Source organism: Bipolaris zeicola (genome assembly GCF_000523435.1).
Source record: "Bipolaris zeicola 26-R-13 unplaced genomic scaffold scaffold_77, whole genome shotgun sequence".
NCBI lineage: Eukaryota > Fungi > Ascomycota > Dothideomycetes > Pleosporales > Pleosporaceae > Bipolaris > Bipolaris zeicola.
The window spans coordinates 39,781-61,982 of record NW_006912126.1 but is presented as its reverse complement, the minus strand read 5'-3'; the positions used below and the strand labels follow the sequence as shown (position 1 = coordinate 61,982).

General features: G+C 50.2%; 13 protein-coding genes across 13 annotated transcripts; 10 read left to right on the top strand and 3 right to left on the bottom strand.

Moving 5' to 3' along the window:
* Positions 1-412: 412 nt before the first annotated feature.
* Positions 413-715, top strand: COCCADRAFT_62498 (uncharacterized protein; the record flags this gene model as incomplete). The annotated part of the gene is made up of 1 exon (XM_007714264.1): positions 413-715. A coding segment is annotated over one exon (303 nt), but the record flags the coding sequence as incomplete, so codon positions are not given.
* A 659-nt stretch (positions 716-1,374) lies between these two features.
* On the top strand, positions 1,375-2,297 carry COCCADRAFT_96538 (uncharacterized protein; the record flags this gene model as incomplete). The annotated part of the gene is made up of 2 exons (XM_007714263.1): positions 1,375-1,431; positions 1,497-2,297. 2 exons carry the CDS (start codon positions 1,375-1,377, stop codon positions 2,295-2,297), a joined length of 858 nt encoding a protein of 285 aa, XP_007712453.1.
* Positions 2,298-2,666: 369 nt separating this feature from the next.
* On the top strand, positions 2,667-3,011 carry COCCADRAFT_36916 (uncharacterized protein; the record flags this gene model as incomplete). Its single annotated transcript, XM_007714262.1, has 2 exons — positions 2,667-2,740; positions 2,822-3,011. The coding sequence occupies 2 exons, from the start codon at positions 2,667-2,669 to the stop codon at positions 3,009-3,011; spliced, it is 264 nt and encodes an 87-aa protein (XP_007712452.1).
* A 3,360-nt stretch (positions 3,012-6,371) lies between these two features.
* On the bottom strand, positions 6,372-7,752 carry COCCADRAFT_26394 (glycosyltransferase family 25 protein; the record flags this gene model as incomplete). Its single annotated transcript, XM_007714248.1, has 2 exons — positions 6,372-7,320; positions 7,385-7,752. The coding sequence occupies 2 exons, from the start codon at positions 7,750-7,752 to the stop codon at positions 6,372-6,374; spliced, it is 1,317 nt and encodes a 438-aa protein (XP_007712438.1).
* Positions 7,753-8,284: 532 nt separating this feature from the next.
* Positions 8,285-8,635, top strand: COCCADRAFT_96573 (uncharacterized protein; the record flags this gene model as incomplete). The annotated part of the gene is made up of 1 exon (XM_007714261.1): positions 8,285-8,635. One exon carries the CDS (start codon positions 8,285-8,287, stop codon positions 8,633-8,635), a length of 351 nt encoding a protein of 116 aa, XP_007712451.1.
* Positions 8,636-8,845: 210 nt separating this feature from the next.
* Positions 8,846-10,745, top strand: COCCADRAFT_5181 (uncharacterized protein; the record flags this gene model as incomplete). Its single annotated transcript, XM_007714243.1, has 2 exons — positions 8,846-9,044; positions 9,133-10,745. The coding sequence occupies 2 exons, from the start codon at positions 8,846-8,848 to the stop codon at positions 10,743-10,745; spliced, it is 1,812 nt and encodes a 603-aa protein (XP_007712433.1).
* Positions 10,746-11,371: 626 nt separating this feature from the next.
* On the top strand, positions 11,372-11,978 carry COCCADRAFT_5180 (uncharacterized protein; the record flags this gene model as incomplete). The annotated part of the gene is made up of 2 exons (XM_007714242.1): positions 11,372-11,486; positions 11,569-11,978. 2 exons carry the CDS (start codon positions 11,372-11,374, stop codon positions 11,976-11,978), a joined length of 525 nt encoding a protein of 174 aa, XP_007712432.1.
* Positions 11,979-12,176, top strand: COCCADRAFT_96568 (uncharacterized protein; the record flags this gene model as incomplete). Its single annotated transcript, XM_007714260.1, has 1 exon — positions 11,979-12,176. A coding segment is annotated over one exon (198 nt), but the record flags the coding sequence as incomplete, so codon positions are not given.
* A 1,083-nt stretch (positions 12,177-13,259) lies between these two features.
* COCCADRAFT_5179 (uncharacterized protein) lies at positions 13,260-14,207 on the top strand (the record flags this gene model as incomplete). The annotated part of the gene is made up of 2 exons (XM_007714241.1): positions 13,260-13,398; positions 13,453-14,207. 2 exons carry the CDS (start codon positions 13,260-13,262, stop codon positions 14,205-14,207), a joined length of 894 nt encoding a protein of 297 aa, XP_007712431.1.
* A 1,008-nt stretch (positions 14,208-15,215) lies between these two features.
* COCCADRAFT_36912 (uncharacterized protein) lies at positions 15,216-16,526 on the bottom strand (the record flags this gene model as incomplete). Its single annotated transcript, XM_007714259.1, has 2 exons — positions 15,216-16,382; positions 16,476-16,526. The coding sequence occupies 2 exons, from the start codon at positions 16,524-16,526 to the stop codon at positions 15,216-15,218; spliced, it is 1,218 nt and encodes a 405-aa protein (XP_007712449.1).
* Positions 16,527-17,406: 880 nt separating this feature from the next.
* On the top strand, positions 17,407-17,844 carry COCCADRAFT_96510 (uncharacterized protein; the record flags this gene model as incomplete). The annotated part of the gene is made up of 1 exon (XM_007714258.1): positions 17,407-17,844. A coding segment is annotated over one exon (438 nt), but the record flags the coding sequence as incomplete, so codon positions are not given.
* A 453-nt stretch (positions 17,845-18,297) lies between these two features.
* On the bottom strand, positions 18,298-18,754 carry COCCADRAFT_5177 (uncharacterized protein; the record flags this gene model as incomplete). The annotated part of the gene is made up of 2 exons (XM_007714240.1): positions 18,298-18,442; positions 18,519-18,754. 2 exons carry the CDS (start codon positions 18,752-18,754, stop codon positions 18,298-18,300), a joined length of 381 nt encoding a protein of 126 aa, XP_007712430.1.
* A 513-nt stretch (positions 18,755-19,267) lies between these two features.
* On the top strand, positions 19,268-19,689 carry COCCADRAFT_26388 (uncharacterized protein; the record flags this gene model as incomplete). Its single annotated transcript, XM_007714247.1, has 2 exons — positions 19,268-19,314; positions 19,371-19,689. The coding sequence occupies 2 exons, from the start codon at positions 19,268-19,270 to the stop codon at positions 19,687-19,689; spliced, it is 366 nt and encodes a 121-aa protein (XP_007712437.1).
* Positions 19,690-22,202: the final 2,513 nt, after the last annotated feature.

Below are 22,202 nucleotides of genomic sequence, written 5' to 3'. Positions count from 1 at the left end.
CCCAAATCTGTATGTAAGGATTGAATGCCACAGCAACAGTGAAAGACATTTAAAATGGACCGAGGATCGTACCAAGTCTCTGTCGAGTTGTTTCAGAAAACACCCACTTGCCATCTTCCGCGGAGAGATAAAACACTTTCATTGGTGTAATCATCAGACATGACATGTCTGGACTGACATTGTGCGCTTTTCTTCACAATGTCGAGCCTCTTCAATTTGTATAAAAGTGTTTCTCCCAGCAGGCATCTTCCTCTACTCAAGAGACGCAACTCTGACCTCTGAACCTCTCTGCTTAACTGAATCCCACAAGGATTCATCCTCCATAGAAATAAAATTCCATTTACGTAACCTAGTTAAGATCCCACATATGGGGAATCGCACATCTAAGGCCGACACAGTCTCGGTAAATAGAACCATCAGTGACGATGTCGAGACTTACCGCATTTTAACGCGTATCGACACTACAGAGGCCAAAGCACTTTGTGAAAACATTAAATACCGCTTGCAGAATGAGCCAGTCAATGAGATTGACGTGCAAAGCATCTGGGCCTTTGAATCACCTGACTGGATCGATGCTGTCTTGCACAACATTGTCAAATTCGACATCTTGAACATGCAGCCTGCTGGAGGATATATCGCCCTATTCATTGAAACAGAGTTGTTTCGGGATCACGATAGGGGCGCTGCACGGGTCGTCGACATGTATGAGCGGCATAAGCAATGTCTCCGGAACGAGCCAGATCCACGTGCATCCAAAAGCCTCCGTAGAGCTTTAAGCAAATCACTTGGGAAAGTGTTGGGTAGGCCAAAGATCGGTGCAAGGGAACAGTGACGTTGTTGCGGCTATTGAGGAAATAAATTGAGCTGATGGGGTTTGTGTCTTGGGTGGAGAGGGTTGTCTTCACGAATATGTCTTGCAGATCATGTGTCAGACGGTTCTTGGAATTTTGTTTTTTCGCTTTCCAGTTGATCAAAGCTCACTTGGGCATTCAGACAAGAAACGGTATTCTTGTCTCATCCTTACCCACATTACATTGTTATTATGGTTCCTCATGCCGACATGAGGCTTACGGCATCGTGAACCATGCAGCCGTATTGAGTTCTCCCAGGTACCGAAGCATATCACGTCATAGCTCCACATACATCTACAGTTATTAATATGTATATAGTCTATGGAGCCGGCTCCGGAGTGTTTAGTTGCAGCTGCACTCCACAATCGGCGCTAGCGGCAACAGGCTTAACGCGATTCAGGGAAGCTTATCCGTTGCCGAGGTACCTCGATCTCCACAACCTCTAACAATAGCCATGGCGCATTTCAGACCGCCATGAAGTCGTCATAACCAGGCTTGACATTTCGTTACTTCCTTCACAAACATGTCGGTTCCTTCCAAACCCCCAAAGGCTATCCTGTTCGACATTGGCGGTGTAGTCGTACGTGGCCAACAATCATTCTCATTAACAACAAACATATATGCTAACTTCTCTACTTGATATAGGTTGTCAGCCCCTTCCAAGCGATCCTCGACTATGAAATCGAGAACAAGATCCCAGTCGGCTATATCAACTATGCGATTCAAAAAGGACCCCACGACACAGGTGCATGGCAGCTGATTGAACGGGGCGAAGTCGAACTCAATGACGCCTGGTTCGCATCGTTTAAGCAGCAACTTTCGCGCCCCGAAGTATGGTCGGAATATCTGCAAAAGCTGGCAAAAAAACAAAGCGTAGGGGGTGGTCAGGCTGTTGCTGGAGGAACACCGGCAGTACCCAACATTGATGCCAAGAGGCTGTTCTGGCGCATGATGAAGATCAGTCGCACACCGGATCCATACATGTACCCTGCGCTGCGCAAGCTGGGCGAGAGCGGGAGATTTGTACTTGGCGCTTTCAGTAACAACGTCACGTTTCCTACTGGCATTCTGGACGATGAAGGCGCCCTTTTCACAAAGGAAATCGTACATGCGCCGCCGCCGAATCCTTACGCAAATGATTCCGTAGACATAACCTCATTTTTCGACGTCTTCCTCGGTTCGGCTGCCGTTGGTGTACGAAAACCCGATCCCGAGGCATATAAGCTGGCGGTAAGGGAGATGGATAAGATTGCAAAGAAGAAGGGCATGGGAGAAGTGACGGCGGGTGATACGCTCTTCTTGGATGATATTGGAATCAATCTCAAGTTTGCGAAGAAGACGGGACTAAGGACTATCAAGGTCAATTTGGGCAAGACAAGGGAGGCGGTGATGGAGTTGGAAGCGGCTGTTGGTATACCGTTGTTGGATGAGAAAGCTAAGCTGTGATAATGGGTCTGAACTACCCCATGATTTACGTTCCATAGCTACAATTAGAATATATATTCTAGCTGTGTCATAACCCACTTACATGTTTCAGGATGCGTGTCTACGAGGTTGTAAACAACGTGACTTTCGAAGACCATTACATCATCTATCACCCTAATATGTTTGCGTCAATCATATACAGTCACTTACCCACTTACCTCGCTTGTCAAGCCAACAAACATACTCTATATGATCACATGCACAGCACACGAAGTCGTTCTGATAATTAGTCGCTCCACCAAGCACTATATGGAATAGCTTCCCATCACTTTGAACCACCGCTCAATTCCCTTTCCAAGCATTCCTCTCGTCCACATTCAATCACTCAAAATGTCCAACCGACCAGTTCCAGTCACGGGCGATCGACCCCTTGCACTCGTCTCCGCTTTAGACCTCAACACCTTGTAATTCATCAACTTACTTGTCCAATCCAATTGGCCACCCTCAACCGGCGCCGCCGTGCAACTCGGACGCCAGATACTGAGCAACGGGCAAGTACTTTACAAGGCCGTGGTCATGAATTGCGCCGGGGGCAATATGTACGGGAATATCAGCCTTTTGACAGACATTGTGGTGGGGTTTTCAAGGGGTGAGGCGCTGTATAAGTTGTTGGAGCACGTGGAAGTTCAGGGTTGGAATAGGATTATGGAGGTGGATATGAGAACAGATAGGTGAGGGGCATATGTCTGGTCGGGAAGTGATTCAGTGATGGGAAGTGAGTTTGTAGAGTGAAGACCGAGATGATGGTTGAGGAGGAGGCTCACGAAGCGTTTTTTATTTGGAGGTTATCATGGAGTTACTTGTAGCAATAGTTAGCTATGGAGCACTTATTGAGATACAACAACGCAGTTACATGGACTGTTATGAAGATGACGCGGTGTACGGAGGTGCCTTTCAAAAGTATTGTCTGACGCTAATCTCGGCGCTTCGGCGCAACTCTTCTTGGCGCAACACCCACCTTTGAGCTGAGGAGCTGTTTGATCAGTCTACCTGCTACTACGTAGTTATCTTCTTACTATGGCTCCTTATACTGATATATATACTCGTACCTTAGTAATCGCATTAAAGTCACCTCCTATTGGCAAGAATACGTCATAAGTTGCTGCGCTAACTGGTGTTCATCCTCGTACTGTCGATCGTATCTATAGTAGAGCTATTGCTGCAGGCTTTGAGCCAAACGAACTTCCTATTAAGATCCTTCCACACCACGTTCAGGATGCTCCAAAGCCTGGTAGACCTGCTAAACAGGCAGAGGAAGTGAAGGAGCAGATATTTCAACAAGTACGACGCGATAGATACGGACGAGAGAAGAGCTGTGCTGACCTTGCTGGTGGGCTCAGTCTCTAAGGAGTCGAAATCTCTGCCTCTACCGTCTGGAGGGTATTGAGAGCAGCAGGATACAGGAAGACCAAGCCAACGAGGAAGCCTGGGTTGACACAGGAGATGAGGAGTGCTCGTCTTAAGTGGGCATTAAAGCATAAGGACTGGACGTTGGAGGACTGGAAGAATGTCATCTGGACAGACGAGACGTCGGTGGTAATCAACCATCGACGTGGGGGTTATAGAGTCTGGAGAAAGGCAGATGAGAGAGTAGTCAAAAGCTGTATCCGTGAGAGATGGAAGGGATACTCTGAGTTTATGTTCTGGGGTTGCTTCTCGTACAATAAGAAAGGTCCATGCCATATCTATCAGCCAGAGACGAAGGCAGAGAAAGAGGATGCTGCTCGTCGGATTGAGCAGCTCAACGCCGAGCTTGAGCCTCTACAGCGAGAGGAATGGGAGCTGTCAGAGTCTATGAGGAGGACAGGGCTGCGCAATAAGCGTGGTAGGAAACCTCAATGGAGATGGACAGAGAAGACAGGTAAGCTGGTGCGTAAGTCTGGAGGTGGCATAGACTGGTGGAGATATCAGACCTGCGTTCTGATCCTAAAGCTGATTCCTTTCGCTAAAGAGTGCCTCCAAGATAGACCTCAGACTGTTGTAATGGAGGATAAGGCACCTAGCCACGCCCATCACTATCAGAGTGTGATATATCACCTATACGACGTTGAGAGACTACTCTGGTGTGGTAACTCGCCAGACTGTAACTGNATTGAGCCATGCTGGTTCTACATGAAGAGAGAGACTACAAAGAAAGGAGCTCCACAGTCAAGGGCTGAGGCAGTTAGAATCTGGCAGAACTGTTGGAGAGATCTCTCGCAACTTAAGATCTAAGCTTGGATTGAGCGAATTCTTNTGCATATTCAAAAGATAATTGAGCTACAAGGTGGTAACGAGTACATAGAGGGGAGAGACAAGCCTCGGCTAAGGCGGCCGTACTTCGGTTAGATTATTCTTGGCAGACAATACTTTTGAAAGGCACCTCCGTACTCGACGACATGCTGCATATGCAGGTAAAACGAGTTGAGAGAAATGTATAGCAATATGACGGTATGGGAATCTAACATAAGCAGAACATACAAACCACTAGCAACTCAAGCCTCCGCCCTGAAACTCCGTACCCTAACCCAAAACACCCATACCCACTAATAAAGTTTATACCAAACGCCTGTTCCCTCCCCACAATCCACACGACCCATTCTTACCTCACTTAAGCATAACCTAAAGTAAGTTTCCAATCATGCACCAAGAAAGAAACCCCTGGTTTATATCCGACTCCACGCCAATTCCAACCCATCACTCCCACTCTTCCCCAGGATCAATACCCGCAACCTCAAACACACCTCAACAAAAACACTCACATGCATCTCCTCTCACAGACCTAGCTCCACACTGATAAACCCAATACCTAACCACTACCCCCCATTCCAGAATGAAACAATCCATCAACGCCAAGGATCCCCTGCTTACTTACTCCATCCGTACCCTCTTCCCGTCAATGAACCCCCCACCCCAAAAAGAACCTCGATCCACCAAACCCATACTCTACATTAGACATCACTCACACCAAACCTCCAAATCAACACCACAAACCACTGATTCAGTCTACATCGCTACCTCTCACCGTCTTTTCTCCTCCCTGTCAAACTAACCATCTATGCGAATCGAGTAAGTACCTTACACAAAGTACGCAAACCGCGGAGAGAGACAAAGGTATACCGGTGTGTGTGTGTGTATGCCATTGGCCATTCCCATCGGGCCGAACAAAGAAGGCGCGGCAGTTCTTGCCTTATCGCTCAGCTCGCCTGCAAGCCTAGTATAAATTTGTGTGCCTGTGCTTTTGTTTTAGTGTTGCTGACGGTGATTATGCGGTCATGTCTCCCTCTCCCTCTCTCTCTCTCTCATTTCCTTTGTCTATGCCTTCGTAGTTTCTTGATGCGAGGATGCGCGTAGAATGGATACATGGTGGGTTGTGGAAACAAAAAACCCTTTAGAAATGGAGTTAATGTGGAACGGATACGTAATGTACAAAAAAAAGGTCAGCGTAAAGTAGTGCCGAAAACCCATTTTTTCTTTGTTCGCGGACTTTTTAACCGGGGGAGGGAGCGTGCACGAATGTCATTTCCTAGATTGTAATGGAGACAAAAAGGTTAAATATGAATTTGAGCGGAGAGAGTCATGGCATGCGGGTCTTGTAGAGGCGGCACTTCGGTGGTAATGTTGAATTTTTTTGTTTTTCCTTGTTATTCAATGATATGCTAGGTGTTTCTCTATGAACAAAAAACAGGGGTTTCTCTATTCTGCCAAAAGGGGGGGGGGGGAATTGGGAATCTCAAAGAGTTTGCGCTGTGGTATCAAGGGTCCCGCCGTCGTAAAAGTGGTTGAAATGAAGAATCCGAAAAAGTCCAAAAAGGTTGCGGTGAGCAAATCTGCCACTCGCATGCGTACTGAATGGCATTTCGCCCGGAATCGAGAAGAGAAAGAAACATGACCGTATACGCCGAATGTCCAATTGTTTCGTAGCCAATGTGCCCTGCAATTCCCGTAAACGCCTGTAATCATTTGTCCATGTTCTCCATGGAGTCTGGGTATTGTGCTAAGATGTGTGTGCTCGTAATGAAATATAGTATATATGTACACGACGTTCTTGTCCCGTTAGTCTAGGGCAGTCTGTGGCGGATAAAACGCGTCTCCATGCTGTTTCTTATCTTTGAGACAGACACCTTGCCGCCCAACTTTTTCTTGTAGGAAGTGGAGGCGCTCCGTATCATTGTTGTCGAAGGCAAAGGCGCCGCTCCAGAAACCGCAGTCGATGTTGGTAGTTTCGTTTCGCGAGACGACCTGGGCTTGGGCAGCACGATCTACCGGCGGCAGACCAGGCTTCTCGCCGGACAGTGCGCTCAACATGTCAATTTCGCTCATACCGGGCATGTGGTGGAACAGCTCCGAATTCAGTGTCCAGCAGCGTAGTCCGGGGCTCGGGTATTTGCTTCGTAGTTTGGGATCGGGCGAATTCTTAGGGTGCTGCCACTCGGGCGTTGGGGAAGGAGTATTCTCTCCCTTGTTGCAAGCGTGCAAGAGGGCGACGTCAAAGGCGCGGGCTCCGTTCTTTTTAAGTTTGGGGGGTGCAAGATCGTTGAGGAGTCGTTCGGCAGCTTGGCGGGTAACGGCGTATCCAAAGGAGCAGAGAGGTAGTTTAGAGCGGTGCATGACGCGAGTCCGCTCGGGCATGCCCAACAGGCGGAAGAGAGCCTGGGTAAAGGGATGCAAGTCGAGCCATGAGGGCATGGTGGGGTCGTGGTACAGCTTGTGGGCTATGGAGCTCAAGTTGTACGACTGGCGATCTGTCTTGGGGCCGTCTTCTTCGACGACGTCAAAGTAGTCGCCACAGTGGCCAAGGTAGAGGATGTCCCACCCATCCTGATCACCCCAGTACTGCGTGCGGTTTGGGTTCTTGTTGATGGTGGGGTGGCGTGAGCGTACTGGGGGAAGGAGCTGGCGGGTGGCACTTGCCGCCAGAGGTATCTGGACGCTGCGCAGACGAATGTCCCAGTCGACGTCGTCTTCGAGGATGAGGGCCGTCTCGACGCCAGAATCCAGGAACCTGAGGGAGTGAGTCAGCAGGTGGTCATGAAGAAGAGAGGAGGAAATTGGGGGCCGTTGCATACCAGCGCAGGACATTGTGATGGCCGAGCCAGGCTAAGATGGAGCCCTTTTGGGTATTGGAGTGGCCGTTGATGAAGCGCTGGACGTCGCCTTCTGTCCACTCTGGCTGTTGGGGGATGGTGAGGTCGATTTCGGTGACGTTGGCGGCTTGGATTAGCGGCCGTCGACGGGCGGACCCTTCTTTGGATACGACGAGGACGGTGCCGAAGCCCAGCGTTCTGTTTGCTGGGACTTTGACGGAGTGCGACTCAACCGACGATAGCCATTGTGCGTAGGCGCTGTCGGAGCTTCTGCTGTGGTACCAGAGGCCAAGGACGACAAGGAGGATGAAGATGAGCAGCGGTGCTGGGCGCTTTCTTGAGGCGAGCATGGTGACGGGCTAAGGAGTTGGACCTTGTGGAGTGGGCGCACGTGTGGAATTATAGTACATGTCCGCGGGGGTTGGCGAGGAGGAAACACAGGGGCGACGCTGGGGTCACAAGAACAAAAACGAGTGTGAAGGAGACATGTGGAGGAAGGATGGCGGCGACAGAGGCAGGACCGAGATAGGCGTGTGTGCGGGCGGGCGGCCATGTCTAAATGTCGCAGCGCATCCAACGGGAGCTAGCACAGACATGGCGTCGTGTAACGGGTGTAACAGGCTACTTTAGATTACCACGGCCTCAGCTGGGATTGTCGTCATTTGGGCCATGGATGGATGCGCAGTGCAACCAGGGCGCCCAGGCACGAGGGCCGTGGATGATTCATGTCCGATGAGCTATGTATATATACTTGGCTCCATGTTCCTCCTCGGCATCCACAGCCAGTCGGCGGCTTGCTTTCCCTGGGCGCATACCTTTTTTGAAGCCTTGCTCGTCCCGCATCGTCGCGCAAACGGCGTAGCCAAGCATGGTTGCAGTTCCATGCTGGCCGATCGCAGATGGGATGCCCGGGGCCCGTGCATTCGAGGCCGCGACGACGAAGACGACGACGACGATGATGATGATGGTGGTGGTGGGATGATGTTCAATGCTCGAGATAGCGCGAGGGCCAAATCCACCCCGGCCAATCCACCATGGATACTTACTTACACGCACACACACACACACACGTACACAGACTTATTACACAAACACACATCCATTCTTACACATGTACACCCTAACATACCACACACGCCCACTGCAGTGCCACGCTACCCTCCATGTCTTGTCTGGTTCCAAGCTGCTGCTGCCACCGCTGCCGCCGCCGCCGCCCGGCTTGGTAGTCTGTGACATGGTGTGCGCCGCTGCGCCCTGAAACTACTAGGCGTCCACCCTTCTCGGCTTCTCGTCCTCCGCATCTCACCCTGCCCGAGACCCTTTTTCCCCCATCTCGACAGAGCCACAGGCGAACCATACGTTACGCACTCGTCCACCCTCCCACCCCCGCACACTGTTGCCACACGCGCACCACATGCCCGCCCACTCGCTGCCCCAATCGTAATGGCCACGCTGGCTTCGCCCTCGCCCCCATCTTCCCCTTCGACAACAATGCGCCGCCGCAGCTGGGCCCGCAAGGTCGAGCGCTACTGCTGCGTCGCCGTCACCTACTTCCCTCTTGTCTTTGTCTACGGCCTCACCTCGTGGGCCGTGTGGGTGCAGACTGGCATCGGCCTCGTGCCTTCGCAGAATGCCTGGACGGGTATGTCGTCGTCGTTGCCCTTGCTTATGCGACACCACCGCCGCGCCAACAACATACTCCCACGCCCCTGCTAACACATGTCCGCCAGGCAAAACATCATCCGCCCTCGGCCTCTTCTTCTACCTTATGCTCAACTGGAGCTACACCACCGCCGTCTTCACCGACCCCGGATCCCCGCTCAACATCAAAGATGGGTACAGCCACCTGCCCTCGCAAGAAGGCGGCGAGATACACTACACGTCCTTTACCGTAAAGGCCTCGACCGGCGAACTGCGCTTCTGCAACAAGTGCCAGACCAAAAAACCTGATCGCTCCCACCATTGCTCCACGTGCAAGCGCTGCGTTCTGAAAATGGACCACCACTGTCCCTGGCTCGCTACCTGTGTTGGTCTCCGCAACTACAAGGCCTTTGTCCTCTTCCTCGTATACCTGAGCGTCTTTTGTTGGGTATGTTTTGCCACGTCGGCTACATGGGTTTGGAGCGAGATACTCAGCGATGGCAAATACACCGAGTCCTTTATGCCTGTCAACTACGTCCTCCTCGCCGTGCTATCCGGCATCATTGGCATCGTCATCACCGGATTCACCGCTTGGCACTTGTGGCTCACAGTAAAAGGTCAGACTACCATTGAAAGTTTGGAAAAGACGCGCTACTTGTCCCCCCTGCGATCCACGATGAAACATCAGCTCAACGACAGAAATTACCTTGATGCGCAAGCAAACGGACGACTGAGCGTAGGGGATCAGTTACGCGAGATCCATGCCAATGTGCTGCCAGGCGTCACAAGACCCGAGGAAGGCGAAACCCCTTCGCATTCTACTTCACGCTCCCCTGTTCCCGGTCAGGCCAACGGCTTCTCCCACTCCTATCAACAATCGTACGAATACCGTGAACGTCAGCAGAACCAGGATCGATACGACAACTACCTCGACGAACGCGACAACGAGCAGCTCCCCAACGCATTCGACCTGGGTTGGCGACGTAATCTTGCCCATGTTTTCGGTCCTTCGCCCTTGAAATGGCTTGTGCCCATACCTAGTACCACGGGAGACGGCTGGTCTTGGGAGCCCAGTCCAAAGTGGCTCGCCGTCCGTGAGCGCATAAAGCGAGAGAGGGAACAAGAGGAAAGATTGCAAAAGCAGCGTGAGCGTGCTGCAGGCTGGGGGGTTGATTCTCCTACTGAAGCTGAATTCAGGCGCCCTACTCGCGGTCCCGACGGATGGATGCCCGGTCAGCGTAGTCAGCCCATCGCACGACCCGCAAGACGTCCCGAGTGGCAGTCAGCAGTCCGCCATGGCGAGCAAACCCGGTACCTCACCACCTCGAACGGTGTTGTAAGAGGTCCCATTGACGGTCGGAGAAGTCCGAGTAAAGCAGACCAAATCCTAGGAAGAGATCGTGCCATGTACGCCGACGACGACGTCCAGCTCCAGCCAATCGAACGAAAGAAGTTTGACCCATACAACTACACCTCAGAGGATGACGAGGACGAATATGACGTTTCCAGTGATGAACAAGCCGCAGACCAGAGAAAAGCTCAGCAAACAAAACCCGTGCTAGCACCGCCCCCAAAAGGAACATCGAACTGGAATGATATCCCCGAGGGTTTCCTGGATCCTGCCCCTCAAAGAAAAAAGAGCGTTAGCCAACAAGGTCGTCCCTCTAAGAAGCCAGGCGATTGGGAGGACTGGGCCACATAGCATGAGTACGACGTTTGTTTTTGAATGGGTAATGGATATGAAGCCATGTCCGGATTCTGTAAATGTAATGTTTGCATAGCATGAGCGGGGGGGTTCACGGCGTTTGTTGTGTGCAAAGGGAAAAAAACACATCTGACTGGCCTTGTCTATTCATCCAAGAAAGAGTTAGCTTAGACATATTCTTATTCGCATTCTGTATCTTGAACTTGATTTTATCTTCACCCATGTTCTTTGGTCTTCTTTTTCAGTCTTCGGGCTTAGTCTTTCAATATGGACTTCTCTGAACTCACACCGTACTTATTCTCCACTGTCTTTTTGCTAATCTTTTCAACTAACTCAAGCTTAGCCTGAACAAAAAACACTACCCACTGGTGAAGGCGGGTATAGAGCGAGGCCAAGGTTCGAAAAAAGCACTCTAGGTAACTCAACAGACGCCACTACACTACTACTAGCGGTAACAGGGCAATACGTTGACCCAAAGGTATTATAAGATTTGACTATGAAGTACTGAACCCAAGAGCTGTGGCACGTGAGAAGGCAATATAAAAGCGCAGTTATGTTAGCAACTCAGACAACTCATTATCATCCTTCTTCTTATTCTCTCTAACATCAGCCATCAACACAAAATGAGACCTTCCTGGGCCCTGTTCGTCCCCTCTCTTTGCGTAGGAATCCATGCCTTTGGCCTTCCACCAGTTGGGGACTCCACCCAGCATGTACTAGGCTCGCTTGATGTCTCTGGTCAATCATACACGTGCAACAATGTTAAGGAACCCCTGAGATGCAATCGAGTATTCATCGAAGCTCACACATGAAAATCCAGGTGCAACGCCCTCTCTAGAATGTGTTCCTCAGTCATCAGAGGCAAACTGTGACTGCACTTGTTCCAATGGCATTCAATTTAACCAGCCCCTTTCCCTCGGTTCGACCAGTAATCGTCTTTCGGGTGATTGTCAAGTTGAGAAAGACGAATGTCTGCTGCGTGAGGCGCAACTCGCGTATGACTTCAACGAAATCAGACTATCCTACATGGTTCAGGAACAGCAGACAGCCGCCGAACTCGACGCACTCAAACTATCCAGCCTCCAGACCGAACAACAGCACCTGAAAACAGAGAAAGAACTGCGAGAGCAAATAGCCGTGTGCCAGACGAAGCAGATGCCGCCGCCGCAATACCAGGGCTGCTACAGCGACACGTCGAATCGCGTGCTCCCCGTCTTGACCGAAGCGTGAGACATGACGCGCGAAAAGTGCGCCGCTATCTGCAAAGACTACAAGTACTATGGGCTTGAGGATCATAAGCAATGCTTTTGCGGAAATAGCTTTGTGGGGCCTACGGCTAAGATTGAGGAGAATAGGTGCAATAGCAAGTGCCTGGGTAGCAACGACATGTGTGGGGGCGGTTGGGCTTTGAGTGTGTATGTTAGGTGAGTGGGTACGGTATACGATGAGAAATCGTAATAGTATGGTTTTCACAGCTTTGTGGTAAAGAGAATAGTATAGGGTAGATTCACAAAATGGAGAATAGAGGGTGTTTGAAATCATGTATTGCGCTACATTGGTGCTACTGCAAGTTATACATTCGAAATAGGCAATGGCAGTGATACACTTTCACTGTATACTAATACTAAGCATTACACAAAAGCACTCCTAGGCAGCAGGAAAAGAACCTCAAATAACGTCCCCAGCACAAAAAGTCTACAAACCCACTTCCATCATGATCATGATACAAATTGATAAAAAGTAAGGGTGGTAATTATTAGCTCGAGTAGATCTGAGCGACGCCCGGTTTACACTAAACCATTTCAGCAAGACCGACCACATAGGGAGTGACTTCTCTATATCTGAGAACTGCGTCCTCTCACAAGCATCAACACGAATACAGTCGCTCATACCAACGCATTTAGTTTGGAAATCAACCATCTTCGAGTATTCCGAAAGCAAACAAGAGACTAGTACCATTGTCCGGTACAGGCATGGGATGAGGTCCAAGTCTCAAAAAAGCATTCTAGATAACTTCAACTCCGGCTAGCTTCCCGCAAACGCATAGTCACGGATAACATGTCCCAAAGACGCACTAGCTACCAACTTGCATACGAACCATGAAATTGGCATTTCCGAACCCCGCTCACTGCCTACCTACCATCCGTTGAACCACGCCGGAGCTAGAACCTTTGCCGAAAACACGCTTATCACTGTACCAAATACTCAACAGTGCGTAATACACTAACGACTAGTGCAATGGGGATCTCTACGTGCTGCACCGCAAGGTGAACCTGTCAGTGACAAAAGGTTTCTACGCACACGATGCGCTGCTGCGACTAACAGTACCCGGCGTCTAGGCAATACCTTGACCCAAACAGTAACATGTTGAGATACAAAAGGATTACTGACAGCCAATGACGCAGACAAGTAATACGCAAACGGCATACAAGATCACTGCTCTATAAAACATCTACTCGCTACCCATCCATCGCTGCAGCAATCCTTTCCAGCACCAAACAATTACACACAATGAAGACCTCTCATATCCTCTTTCTTTCCACGCTATACGCAAGTGCGCATAGCTACATGGCCCCGCAACCTGTGGGCTCCATGCCACGCAACCTTGGCACTCCTGACTCCATGCGTAGTTCATACACGTGTGGCAATGGTGTGCGACTCTGCATTCTCTGATGATGCATCAAAAAGGCTAATGTAACAATAGGTGCCAAACCTTCTGTAGAATGCGTTGATTCAACTGCAAAGCCAAGCTGCGATTGCACCTGTACCAACGGCATCCGCTTCAATCAGACACTGTCTACAGATGCGCCAGAAAATGCGTCGTGCGGTACGTGCGAGGCAGAGAAGGAGCAGTGTCTTGTGCAATTGGCCATCAACGCCGGTCTCGCCACAGCGCGTGAGCAGCAGTTGAAAACAGACTTTGAAAATGCATCCGCACGCGAGACGCAGCTGAAGACGGACCTCGCCAACGCAGCCGCGCGTGAGCGGCAGCTAAAGACAGACTTTGACACTGCAACCGCACGTGAGCAATCCTTGAAGACCGATCTCGAAAATGCAATCTCGCGTGAGCAACAGTTAAATACCAAGCTCGAAACCTCGCAACAAACCTGCCAAACAAACGAGCAAAGCCACCTCGCCGCCCAACACGACCTCGAAGCCCAACTCAAACCCTTCAAGTCCTCCGTCTTCAAAATCCAAAAATGCTACTTTACGACTGCCAAGCGCGCTCTCACGGACTTTTACATCAAAGACCTAGACATGACGGCGTACAAGTGCAAGCACATTTGCCGCGGCTCAAAGTTCTTCGGCCTTTCTGATGGTCATAGTTGTTATTGCGGGAATACGCTCAGTGCGGATTTGACAGAGGCGGGTGATGCGGTTTGTAGGGTTAAGTGTGGGGGTGATGTGTATGCTTGTGGGGGGGTTGGGACGACGAGGGTGTTTGTGTATGAGTATTGAAGGGGTGGGAGGGAGTGATGGGGAGGAGGTTAATAGAGGGGTACTGCAATGGATTAGCCTTTTCAAAGGTATAAGAGTAATCGTGTAGATGATTTTCGTTTTCCCCCCTGTAAGTGGTTCAGCATTAAGAGGGAACATTTGTGTGTGCTGCCAAATGTACATGTGGCTGTGCATTGGTAAAAAAATCTATAGAGTCGTTGATAGATACATCTTGTTTAAAAAATAGAGTAGTGAAGTGTTTTTTTTAGTAAGATGCATTTCAGCCAACAAGTGAGGGTGAAATCAAAAAAATTCTGAGAATACTTACCGCATCTACTACCATTCTGTGGGGGGGGGGGTCTACACTAGCTTATGTAACTTCCTTTCCCCCCCCCTTCCCATCCCATCCCCTTCCCTCTTTCATATGTGCGATTGTACGGTTGATTAAAGTTTCACGCGAAAAGGATTGTGGAAGAGCATACAGCGGCTCCGATACTAGATGATGCGGAACCAGCGGGGTCTTCCATGTGAGCAATAGCGGTATGGTCGAGTTTGGAACACGCATGCCGCTGGGGCACTGATTTGTTTTTGCGGCGCTGGTTGGATATTCGAGGGAGGCACCGGGCGTGGTGGGTATACGGTTGGAGAGGGTGACTGAGATACTTGAAGCGAGGTGAGAGAGTTGGTGAGGTAAGGGTAGTATGTGTGGGTGTATTTGTTTTGTTATTTTTTTGGGAAAGGAAGGGGGTTGGGGTTTTGTTGCATATGAGGCGTGTGAAGAGGTGTTGTAAAGTAGTTGAACTTGAGTGGATGAGGTTTTTTCACAGCAGTTCTGAAAAGGCCTAGGTTTTGGTATTGCTCGTGCTCAAGCTAAGTACGTAGCAAATCTCACGAGTACTTTCATTTCCCTGCCTTGTTGAGTGAAGATGCTATCGCCGAACAGCGGAATTGCATTGTTGTGTCGCGGTCTTGAGCTGAGATCTTTTCAACGAGTATACATCGCTCTACATAACTCCTCTAGATCTATAATCAACTCTCAATACTCAGCTTTGCCTCTCCTTCCTGGAGCATTTGATTTATTTCTTGCCAAATTCGGTTGTTAGACCAATCCTCTACTCCTGTCCCCCATGCTGGATCATTGCTTAGCTGCTGCTGCCACATACGCTTCATCTCGTCCCGCTGTTCCTGCCCTGTTCTGTTCCACTGCTGCTGAATCTTTCTAGTCTCTTCCTCACTCTTTGTATGATTCTCTGATAGCTCGTTCCTATAATCCACAAGTTCGTCTCGAATTCTACCCCGTGGAAATGAAATAATACAGTACTCTGCTAGCAAACCCTGAGGGTGAAACTCTAACGCGTGCCTTGTCCACTCCCCTGCCTCTTGAAAATACACGTCGCACTCTTTCAATGGACAAGAGAACGGCCAGTTTCTGCCCTTGTCAAAATGATAGCGATCCACAGCCTCTACTACAGTAATCCAAAATCCCCAATATTTCATATCTCCAAGTGAGTCTCTATACCGGATTTCGTAAATGCGTCCTACTGGGCCTGAAAATCGCTTTGCGGGCACAAGAACTGCCTTCCAGTGTTTTCCTAGATTGTTCTTCTTCCATGAACTGTCTGGACACCGCTGGTACACTGCTATTTGCAAATTCTGTGTAGATGGATCACTTGCACCTATATCCGCTGGAACGTCGGCTTCCTGGACACTAGATGCAGAGGCTAGAATCCCAGGGGGTGATGATTGAACTAGGTGTTGAAGTGTCTTTTCAAGACAATTTACCCCCTTTCCTGTTGATATCGATACCTCAATCTGGTTAATAATCACCCTCTTTGCCCTTGGACACCTCCTGTGAAACACCTCCCAGAAGTGTCTGATTCGATCTTGCTGGACTTCCTTAGCGCCGTTACGGATTAGGCAAATTTGTTGCCGTGTTCCAAGATCACAATCAATCTGGATATTCTGCACCTTGGCTAGAAAGTCCAAATCGTTGCTAGTGTACCCAGCGTAGCCACCATCAAGGAGCCAACGTGCCTTGATCACAAAGTATGTGTCTGAATAAGCCCAAAAGAGCTTCTGCGCTTCTTTTCGGAAACTAGAGGACACTCTCATAAGCTGAAAGAGAGTAGAAGCAGAGCAAAAGGTAAGAACATGAAACTGAAGCTCCGCTGGTAGGGTGCTGAATCGGAAAAGCCGCTTGCTTAGGTAGAAGAAACCGGTAATAGTGTCGCTAGGCTGAACGTATAGACCAAATGGCGTTCGCTCTTCTCCCTGTAATGTCAGATAGACATTTCGTTTTAATGCTTTCGTCCAGGGCGGGTACGCAAGTACGACGCGCATATTGCAGCTAGACTCTGATTCCATAGCCGTATGGTAATTCTCGTGAGTTAGGCTGAAGCCGCTTAATATTACACTCAATAAGAGTCTTCTTTTTCTTCTTCGATCGATAGTTTGTGGTGTGGGGTTGACAAAGTAGGCTGTGCTAGTTGTCAGGCATACTAGCCACGGCGCTGACATTGGGTTCCCATCTGCATTGTCTTGGCAAGACGCTACTCAAATACTACTTATTTACTATTACCAGAATATTAGTTGAAGCTGTGGCATTGCAACAGTCCCTGCAGGTCTCAAATATATGCCACACCCTTTTATCCTGTTTTCTTGGATAAGCTATCTGGTTTCATATTTACAAAGTTCCATTGCTCTTATAAGCTTACTACCTGTTTGTGAAGTTTGGTTTACAACGATGTAACTGCATAGCTAGCATGTTTCCAAGATAAAAGCTAGGCCGTAGGGTTTCTATATTGGGTGTTACAGTCTTTGCCGGTAGACTACAGTAATCGATTGAGTACCGCGAGTGTGTGAGACCACAAAAGTGCAATCTGTAACAGCGAGCAAACGAAGTGTCTTGCGACATAGTTGGGGAGCATCGTGTCTGCAATTACACAACTCGGAGCAGCTGCAAAAAACCGAGACGCTGGAAAGTGCATCGTAAATGGAGAGATTTGCTTGGTTATATGCAGAGTAAGGGCAATGGAAGCCTGCACGTCGCTTACAGGAGAGTGTGGTTCGGATCCGGCAAGGACTGCTAGGAAAATACCATGTCAATACGATCCGCGCCCAGCGTTGCTATGGGCTCACCCTATAGAACCTCTTTGAAATCAGAACTGTTATTGATGCCTAGAAGCGCGTCCTAGATGCATTGCGCTGGAACCGCCCGCATATTCGAGACTGGACAACTTGGCTAACATGGAAGTCAATCCACGTACTATACTGCCTCACTCTAAACGACATGACGCTCACCCTATGGCTAGCTGGAGAGAGACACATGTCCCAGGTGACAGGCGAACGGGCAGTCGACGGACTTCGCAAGTACCTTGTCCCCGAAGATCCCCATACCCTCAGCGCCATATCCAATCTCACTCGAGCTTACTTCCACCTCAGCGAAATCGAAAAAAGCCACAAGCTACTCATATGGGTTCTCCGCCTCCAAAAGCGTTTCTTCGGCCTGCTCCGCCCAGAAACCCCTCATGACCCGCAAACGAACTCGGCATGCTCCTCTGCAAAAGCAACCGCCACCTCCTCCAAGCAGCTCATAGGAAAAACATCCACAAAGCATGTCGTGAGATTACTGGGTGAAGAGGACGCATACACCCTCTAGTCCCCAAACGATCTCTCAAAAGTCCACGCCGCGCTGGGATAACCGGAAAAAGCCCGTAGCTACCTTAAAAGTCATCTTAACCTGTTGTGAAAAGAACACTAGGCGGGATCCCACGTTGGCACCGTGATGAACGCAGTCGAATCTCGGGAAAGCGTACTTTTGCGTGTGGGCGGTTGAAAGACGCTGGAACGCTGGTTCGCCAGCTACTAGCGATGATACTGTTGCAGCATCCTGACTGGATACACAACATGTACGGGTACGCGCGTGTCAAAGTTCAAGATTGGGAAGATGGGGGAGGCGGAGAAGTGCTGTTGCGAAGATGATCCTGATGCTGTATGGTGAGTATCAAGGCAAAACACTGCCAGTCAGGTAATGCAATCAACTCTTTTATTTCTTTGCCATATATTAACGCCCCATACCCCCAAATCTCCTATCTCTCACACCCAACCCAGCTCAACCACCCCGTCCACCCCTCTCATCCTGCATTCCAATCGCCGGATCCGGTGCTTCGGGAAACTCCTTCTTAGCCGTCTCCTTTCCTCCCGCCGAATCTTTCCGCTCGGTCGCATGACCACCTTTACCCTCCTTGTGCGCGCTGCTGTATTGCATTAGCCACTTCTTCGTTCCCCATCCCTCCCCGCATCTCAACCAGCTACCAATGGTTTAAAACTCACTCCATGCCTGCTTTCGCATTACTCTCGTGCACATTGTGTGTATCGCCTTGCCGGACTTTATCCTGGACTGCATGCGGTGTATCACTGTCGTAGAGGTCCGTTTTGGTTTTTGAATTTGTGCTGAGGTCGTTGGGGTACTGGGCTACGCGGTTGGGGGTTGAGAGGCAGAAAGGACGGGCAGAGGGAGTACAAAGGCGGAGACGCGTGGAGGATCTGGTGAAGGTGGTGCGGAACATTTTGAGAGCTGTTTGATTATGTGCTTTCTAATTGATCAAATGCAGGAAGATGTTGGTTGTTGGAATTATGTATGCAATTGATTTAATTCTTGAAAAGTGGAAATGAGGATAAGTCAAGGAAAGCATGGGGAGAAGAGAAAAGGAAAGACAGAGGTATGTAGGATCACTAGCGAATGAGCCATGACGCATTACTATGGTACGCGTTGGACAATGATGATGTATGACGCTTTCGAATCAGGTACCAATGCTCCTGCGGCTAATCGGCGCTAAGCCTTTTACAGCCGAGAGAACCACTTGTGCCCCTCCCCCACATTCGGACGTTTGAGCCTCACGGCGCAAAACATGGGCGGACGTTTTCCGCGCCTTCTTTCACATACCCATATCCAATTCTTCATACCCTCGATCAGCCAGACTCGGCGCGTTTTTAAGCAAGGCCTAGACGTTTCCTGACACAATTGCGTTCTTGCCCTTCCATTGCCAAAAAAAATCTATCACAGCTCCCCGCCGCCAACCATGTCATCCTCCAAAGACTGGAAACAAGAAGACTTTCCTTGTATCCTGTACATCTTCCCCTCCCCTCCACCTCCCATCCTCACTAACCCTTCTTCTCCAACAGAACCCTCCACATCCCCTTCCCAACCGCACACCTCGCCCAAACCGCTCAACTCTCCCTCTCCGTCGACGCCGAACTCTCGCCGCTCGTACGCCGCGCCTTCACACTCACCACACCCGCGGGCTCAACTGAGCAATCCGTACTGCAAGTCGACTACGCGGCGACTACGAACCGCATGTTGCGCGTTGCTGTGAACGGGTTTGTGGAAAGCGCGGGTGTGGTGGTTGCGGTGATGAGGGAGTTGGATACGGATGTTGTGTATGAGCCTACGAGGGAAGGGCTGGAGGGCGTGCAGGGACTGGATGTGAATAAGGTTGGGTGAAGTGGGGTGGCAAGGCACAGTGTTGTTTGATATAGAAGACGAGGGTCAAGAGGAAGGCAAGTCAAGATTTGAAGAAGCAAGATAAAACATGGATTGAGAGTGGGTATACGTACTCCGGGGTAGCGGTGGAGTGCTAGTAATATGGTTTAGCACCCCCTTCGCGCTCCTGGTAGGAAAGAGGAAGCCCAAACATCTAGAGTGTATCCCCCAACGCCTTGTTGAGGGCGAGATATGCGTTTTGTTTCAGAGATTCAGATACCCCCTAAACGCCATGCTAAGGCTTCAGAGACTGTCATATAATTAGCTTCGTATGGCGATTGTCAGTTGGAATCTCGACACCAACAAATCACTAGCATTAGCCCAACAACCCTCTAAGCTTCCACTTTCTTCAACGGTGGCTCTTCACCGTTGCCTTCCTCTCCTTCGTCTTCCAGCTTCCTCTTAGTGGCCGGCTTCGCACCCATATACCCCGTCATGTCTGCCGTTGGTATCGTCGGGCGCATATTGGGAGCTTGCGCTGGTGGACCCCCAGGTGGCATTGGCGGGTGCACGCCGCCATCTCTAATTTCGAAGCCATCAACCTTTTTCAGCTTCCACTCTACTTTAATCTTGTGTCTCACTAACTCGCCCGTTGTGCGCGCGTCCTCATAACTGTCGTGACCAGCGGCGCCTGCTTGCTGGATGTCCTCGCCGAGATACTCCTTAGCTAGTTTGCGCAAGCCGAAACGGAAAGGTAGGCCCTGGCGGGTTGGATACAGGAGTACTGTGTCGATGATGAAGGGATGTATGAGACGAATGGTGTTGAGATCGTTTTCAAGCGCGTGTCCTACAATAGGAGTGTCTGGAGAGACGTGTGAGAGGAAGAGATCTCGCGCTGCATAAGGCGAGTCGACGATGCGGAGGTCTTTGCGTACCGGCTGAGGGCTTGCAGGATCATATTCCTTGGCATTGACAAACTGGTCTCGTGTGATGCCAGAGAAGCGCGTGTTGAAGTCCAGTATTTGGCCCAGTGGACGGACGAGGACGTCGATGAGTGGCTTGTGTTGTGGCCATGATATGACGGTAAGACGAAGCATCTCCAAGCCATTGGTGGTGTAGCCCATTTCGCAATCAAAGCATACAGCCGAAGTCTTGGGAACCTTATCATTTGCTGGTGTCTGAACGAATGGCATGACTAGAGACAGTCGTTTTGTGTCTTTGACGTTGAAGACGTGGGTTTCGTGCGTACTACAGCCTGGCGATCCTACCTCCGCGCTACAACATGACAGTCTCTTCACTTCTGTGGCATCGTTGGACTTTTTGGGGTAGATGATTCTACCCCAATGATACTTGCATTCCCCACCAGTCGTGAGAGCGCCTTCTTCGTTGCGGTCCGGAAACACTTGAAAACGAGTTTTGCAGCGGTCGCATTCTTCCCACCCAGCGGCTGATTCGAGGGCCAAACGGGTTTCGTTCACTTCGGCGTCGCTCGGTAACTTCGTGACATAACCATACGCATCCAGTCCCTTCTGCTCGCACTTGAATGTGCGGAGGAAGGCAATTTCTTCTTCTGGGTTCAAGCCTGTATCGACCCTCTTAAGCGGCGCTTTTTTGGGCGGCTCACCTTTCTCCAAAGCTATGACTGCTCGCCTCTCCTTGACCCACTCCTCTGGTGTCATACCCTTGAGCTTTACTAGCCGCTGCTTCAATATGTTCTCGTAAACGGATGGATTCGCTATGGCGATCTTTTCTTCCTCATCAACTGCCAATTTGTTTAACTGATTTGGACCAAGGTGCAGCGCCTTTATTTCCGGTTTGGTGGCTTTCAGAATTCTGTCATTTTGCGGTTTCATATGCGTGTGCAGGGCCTTTAGGAGCGTAATTCGCCTAGCGTATGTCGATGGCTCTTTTTTGAGTTTACGCGGCATCAAAGCGACTGGCGTGTCGGGATTGACGGTTGGCTTAGCTGCTGTAGCCTTGGATGGAGGCGGTGATATTGTCCGAGTGGCAGATGGCGGCAGTTCAGTGGGCACAGTCGCCTTGGCAGGTAATCTCGACACCAGTGTTTGTGCAGGTTCGGGTTCTTTGCTTGTCGAGGGCACCTTGCCCTTGGATATGGTTGGATTGGCCGAAGCGCTAGAGCCTGGTTGCCTCAACGCAGGAGCGGCTCCAGGTGCATTTTCACTAAGCTGCGAGGGTTTTGCAACCTTCTGAGGGCCATATACGGTTGTTACCGGAGAGGGTGAGTGCGACCTGTCAGGTGAACTAGCAGCATCATGACCGAAAATGCAGTGAGGAAGTGCGCAGGAGGCACCTGAGGGACATGATATCTTGGCGAAGCTTCTGTACGCTGGGGCCGACGGCCACATTGTTATTGGGGTTGTGAATTGATAGCTTCACTGTAAGTATGCACATACGCAGACCCAGATGGTGCTCAACGTACCGAGCTGGGTTGGCTGAGCTTCAGTCAAGGGCGTGGGTGAGATGCGGTCAGAGGATGATTGGTTCTGAAGCAGGAGAAGCGGTACTGGTAC